The following is a 5429-nucleotide window of genomic DNA, read 5'->3' as shown; positions in this document are numbered from 1 at the left end:
TTTCTTGGTGACTCTCGCTGAAGGTTTTTCCATTTAGTTTACTTTGTCAAGGAACCTCGGTTTTGTTGCTCTTTTCTATCCTTTTAGACTATTTTTGTTCATATCCACTGTGATCTTTATTATTTTCTCCTAACAGAGAAACGCGGTAAACTTCTAAGGACTCGTTCTAGTCACAACTGCCATCTTAAATTCTCTACGTCACCTAAATTGCATCCCTTCCTGACTTTGCGTTTGGTTTCTGCTGGCATTTTCTTTCTGTGTTCCTGTCAGCTGGGACGAGCAGGACATTTGTATGTCCCCTACACTATTCTCTTGCTCTCAGTGAGTCATCAGTTTCCTTGGGAGGGTGCGGTGCTGTGGCACAAGGTTTTGTCTTCCCTTACCGGCACCGTCTGTACCTTGTGGATCCGGGTGGAGTAAAATGTCACGTGTCACTGCGGGTGGTTGGGTGGCACGCGTGGCTCACCTCAGTCCCGGGGCACCGTCACCGTGGTGCTGGAGAATCAGTTTGGGGAACTCCACAGCCTTACCGGGGGGGGGCAGCGAGCTGTTCCGTCTGTCCCGTACTCCCACTTCCAGATGCCCGCGCGGGCCTTTCCCGCTGTGCGCGATCGATCCGCCTGTGGACAGAGACACACGCATGTCAAGAGGCTGAGGGAGCGCAGTCACCATCTGGGACGTGGCCGTAGCGTGTCGCTGCACCATCCCGGTCCAGCTTAACGGCTTTGCTGTCTCTTGTGCTTTACAGATCCAGGCAGCGGGTCCTCAGCATTAGGCTCTGTGCGCACCTTCCTCCGAAGCCGGACTCACGGGCCCTTCCTGACCCCGGTGAGTGTGTTGGGGCTCCTTCCACTTCCAGCTTCTGTGGCCCAGTCTCACCAAGTAGACGAGACGGCTCGGCATTTAATGCCATGGAAGCTAGCGAGCCATGTCCGTGACGCCGTGATTGTAAGCCGGGGGGAAGCGGTCTTGGGGCCTCATTCTTAACCCTCACGTCTGTGTGGATTTAACAAGCTGTGGGGCACCCGCAATGATACTTGTCATCAAGCTTCCGGCTCCTTTGGGGAGTCGGAAATGACAACTTGAAACGCATACACGATCGGTTGCAGGCAGGTCCCCAGCAGTCTGGCCATGGCATCTCTGAGAAGGAGCCGGGACGGCCCTCACAGTGCTGCAGCCCCTCTGTGAGGGTGTCAGCACCCAGAGGACCCTCTGCGTGGAGCCCATGAAGGTCCAGAGAGGGCCGCTTCTGCGTGTGCCGTCGCCTTGGGGTGAGACACCGGGCTGCCGCCTCGTGGTGGTTTCCTTTTCCGGGGCTCCAGCTAGACAGAGAAGGCACGAGAAGAGCCATCGTTCCCACCGCAGAGAGTCTGATGGCAGCATCCTCGTTGAGGGGCCCAGCTGAGGTGAGTGGCCCCCAGACCCACCCCGTCTCAACGCTGAATCCCCAGCTGACATCCTGCACAGTGACGTGCGTGCGGGTGACAGCTGGAGTGATGAGGTATGGGAGGGTCGACAGCACGAAACAGTCCGAGTCACTGTCACGGAAAGAGCAGACTGGGGCGAAGGGGTGGGTGAGGGAGGTTGGGTCAGAGTCTCCCTGAGGACCAATCCCAGAGCGTAGCCAGCAGCACCAGGTCTTCTGGCTCCGGGGATGGGCAGAGGGACAGTGGGGACCGGAGCCCATCGAGCCTCCACGATGTGGGGAGGGTGTCCTGGTCCTGGACAGAGATCGCGGTGCACCTGGGCCACCGTCCTCCAGAGAAGAGCATGTGACCCCAGTTGCTTCTCTCTCCTCTCTCCTGCAGGGCACAGTGGCCTTTGAAGATGTGGTCGTGTACTTCTCCTGGGAGGAGTGGGGGCTCCTGGACGAGGCGCAGAGATACCTGTACCACGACGTCATGCTGGAGAACTTTGCCCTCGTGACCTCACTGGGTAAGAGCCTCACACTCCCCAACACACCCCCACACCCCCCTGCAAGCTGTCCTACTTCCCTGGCTAGGCTCTGGGGTCAGAACCTGCCCCCTTCCTAGCTCAGCTAGGTAGCTTACTGTCCAGGACACCTGGCCCAGCTACCCCGGTCTTTCTCCCTAATCTGCTAGCACTTGCTGTCACTGGTCTACCGACGTCCTTGGAGACCACAGGCCGAGGTGCCACCCAGGAGGCCCGGCCTTGGTGAAAGCAGCACTGGGCGTGTGGACACTTCCGGCGCCGCACCTCGCGTGTCTTTCCTCCCCCATTCTCAACACTTCCTAACTCCATTCTCGTTTCTATTCTGAATCCTGGTCTTGGCCACCCCCGTTGTTAGCTCCGCAGCATGTCTGTCTCCAGAAGCGCACACACAGCTAGAAATGAGCCTCTGCACATGCGCCCTTCTCTGTAGACGGCCGCAGCCAGCTCTTCCTGGGCCTGCACGTCATCTTCCACACAGCCAGGGCCCTGCCACGGGTCCCAGGCCGAGGACTCAGCTGGGGAGCCCCACGTGCTTCTTGTGGCTCTAGAGTCCTAGAACTGCCAAGCAGCCCTCTTTGAGGCACTTGCTCCCAACACTGTCACCTTAGAAAGCAGCTCCCCTGACACGCCGGTGATGGGGGCCGCCCCCTCCCCCAGAGCCAGCGTGCACAGCGGCCCGCCTCTGCTTCCAGGTTGCTGGTACGGAATGGAGACGGGGGTGCTGTCTGGGCTCGGCGTGCCTGCGGTGTGCACGGCAGCGGCCCAGAGCCCAGACTCGAACCCGGCCGCTCAGAAGACGCCCTGTGCAGCCTGGTTCAGCCCCAGCCTGCGCTGGCACCAGCAGCCCCTGGAGGAGAAGCCGCTGCAGGGGGACACGGACACGGCCTCACTTGTGACGAGCTGCACGCTCCACGTGTCGGGGAAGCCCTTCGCCCTCACCTGCGCGGCCGTCGGGAAGGACCTCCTGGCCATGTTGAGTCTTCTGCAGCATCAGGCCACTCTCAGAGGCGCAGAGGCACCCAAGAGCTTCAAGTGTGGGGACGAGGAGGCCTTTCCCGGCGGTATGAGTCATTGCGGGTTCGGGGACTACGGGGACCCCTCCCTGGGCTGCGAGTACGCACTCTTTCAGCCGGCGCCCCCTCCAGAGAGCCGGGACTGCCGGAAACCCTTGCACCACAGCACCGCCCTGCGCCAGTGCCCGGCGCCCGAGCCGGCGGCGAGGCCTTACGCGTGCGCCGACTGCGGGCGGACCTTCAGCCAAAGCTACAGCCTCATCCAGCACCACCGGATTCACACGGGGGCCCGGCCCTACAAGTGCAGCGAGTGCGGCAAAGCCTTCACCTACAAGCTCAGGCTCGTGCAGCACCTGCAGATCCACACGCGGGTGAAGCCCTTCGAGTGCGGGGACTGCAGGAAAGCCTTCAGCTACAGCTCCACGCTCATCAAGCACCAGAGGGTGCACACGGGCGCCAAGCCGTACAAGTGCGGCGAGTGCGGCCACTCGTTCAGCCAGAGCTCCAACCTCATCCAGCACCAGAAGATCCACAACGGCGCGCGGCCCTACAAGTGCAGCGAGTGCGGCAAGTCGTTCAGCTACAAGTGCAAGCTCGTGCAGCACCTGCGCATTCACACCGGCGAGCGGCCTTACGAGTGCGGCGAGTGCGGCCGCTCCTTCAGCCACAGCTCCACGCTCAACCAGCACCGCAGGATCCACACCGGGGCCCGGCCGTACAAGTGCGCCGAGTGCGAGAAGTCCTTCAGCCAGAAGTCCAACCTCATCCAGCACCAGAGGGTTCACACGGGGGAGAGGCCTTACGAGTGCGGGGAGTGCGGGAAGTCCTTCAGCCAGAGCTCCCACATCATCCAGCACAGGAAGCTGCACACCAGATGACCTCGCGCGTGCGGCACCTGGGCGACAGCCCCGTCGGCTGTACCCCTCACAGCCCCGGAGATCATCTTGCTGCCACAGACCGGGGACGGGCCTGACCCCCGGGGCCCACGGTGCTCTTTCGCTCGGTGGAATAGAACTGGGAGTCTGGCCCTCGCGGAGGTCCTCTGCTGGAGAGTCGGATGTCATACACATCTGGAGTGCGCGAGTGTATGTATGACCCCTCCCCGCTCCTCGGGAGCCTCGGTTGCCTACTCCGGCCCAGTAGTTCACCCGTGCCTGACGCCTGCTCCCTCCCGGCAGGGTCTAGCTTCTCGGTAGCCACAGGCAGCAGCGCAGGGCAGGGCTCATTCCCTCCTTTCTGCCTGAGGAGGGCTGTCATGCCCCCTTCTTGGCCAAGGTCACTCCAGGTCATGCTCTTGGCTTCCAAAGCCTGCTGCTCCCCACTCCTGGTCTCGCTCATTGCTGCCACTTGTCTCCCAGGAGAGACCCCAGGGCTTCCCTTCGTGGGCCTCATTTGTGCCCTGGATGTCAGCCCAGAGGACTGCACGTAGACTTGTCGTGACAACCTGCTGTACTTCTACAAGAAGTACATACAGGGGTGCCCAGGGAGGTCCCCTCCTGCCCAGCTCTGTTGTAGGGAAGCTGCTATCAATGTGCCTTCGTGTCCGGTGTGAGTGGTCGTAGGACCCAGGGCCCCAGTCAAAACCGTGGCAGCCCTTCTCCAGCTGCATCCACGGGGGTTCCGCTGACTGGTCGTGTGGGGTGAGTGTGCGCATGCCCCACGTTGCGGGAGAGCATCGAAGTCTCTGGCACTCTCCGCCATGCTTCGGAGGCGAGAGGCAAGACGATGCAAATCGAAGGGAGAGCCAGGGATGTGACTTAATTTCGTGACCCAGCCACCTAAGTGGCAGGAAATATAGCTGGCAAACGAAGAGAGCATCTCGCAGGGCTGTGCGTCCCCACACACTTTTCTAAACCTCTGGTTAGGAAAAATGGGGGGAATCCATTTTTAAAGTCAATTCGTTTGGGTGCGAAGCACGCACCCAGTTCAGATGAAACCGTCCTGAACACCGAGGACTTATCACCTTGTGCCCTCCTTCTTAAATCTCATTACTTTTTTCTTTCACAGGAGATTTAAATTTTCTTATGGACTTTTTTATATGCAAACCCCTGAACTTTGAAACCATGTTTTCTCAGTAGTGTCCTTCATGCTACATAAATTCAGTTACTTTGCGATTCAGGGGTGTCCGCTCCCGAGCGACTTCACACTCTTTATTGCCAAGGACTGTTCCGCTCCATGGTTGCACACGGCACGGTCGTTTACACGGAAACCTGGGACTGGAGGGGGTTTCGCCTTTTGGCATCTCCAAGTTCTGGACTGTTCCAGCCACTCACCCGTGAGAAACGGTGGCCAGCCTGAGTTCTCACTTCCTCAGAACCGACCCCCACATTCATTTCCTTGGTTGCAACTCTGCCGTTCCTGAATAAAACACTTTTGTGGGTAAAAAGTGACTTATTGTCGTAACGAGAACCAATCTGCTTTTACTTAGCTTTCAATTACAGTTTGCATCCTTGAGGATAGATC

At 59.4% G+C, this 5429-nt stretch overlaps 1 protein-coding gene across 5 annotated transcripts in view; it reads left to right on the top strand.

The window, feature by feature from the left end:
• Nucleotides 1–5356, top strand: part of LOC102898801 (zinc finger protein 256) — a 25821-nt gene extending 20465 nt beyond the window's left edge. For 4 of the 5 annotated variants that reach the window (XM_015595644.2, XM_015595636.2, XM_015595641.2 and 1 more), the window contains 4 exons: nucleotides 749–828; nucleotides 1110–1406; nucleotides 1809–1935; nucleotides 2646–5356. In XM_015595644.2, coding sequence (XP_015451130.1) covers nucleotides 1374–1406; nucleotides 1809–1935; nucleotides 2646–3844 — 1359 coding nt within the window. In that variant the 5' untranslated portion in view covers nucleotides 749–828; nucleotides 1110–1373 and the 3' untranslated portion in view covers nucleotides 3845–5356. The remainder of the gene's footprint in view (nucleotides 1–748; nucleotides 829–1109; nucleotides 1407–1808; nucleotides 1936–2645) is intronic. The other variant, XM_015595649.2, reaches the window with a different exon arrangement.
• Nucleotides 5357–5429: the final 73 nt, after the last annotated feature.

The sequence above is a fragment of the Pteropus alecto genome, unplaced genomic scaffold (assembly GCF_000325575.1).
Source record: "Pteropus alecto unplaced genomic scaffold, ASM32557v1 scaffold321, whole genome shotgun sequence".
In the NCBI taxonomy this organism is placed as follows: domain Eukaryota; kingdom Metazoa; phylum Chordata; class Mammalia; order Chiroptera; family Pteropodidae; genus Pteropus; species Pteropus alecto.
The sequence above is the reverse complement of the archived record's forward strand: the minus strand, read 5'-3'. Positions and strand labels throughout refer to the sequence as shown.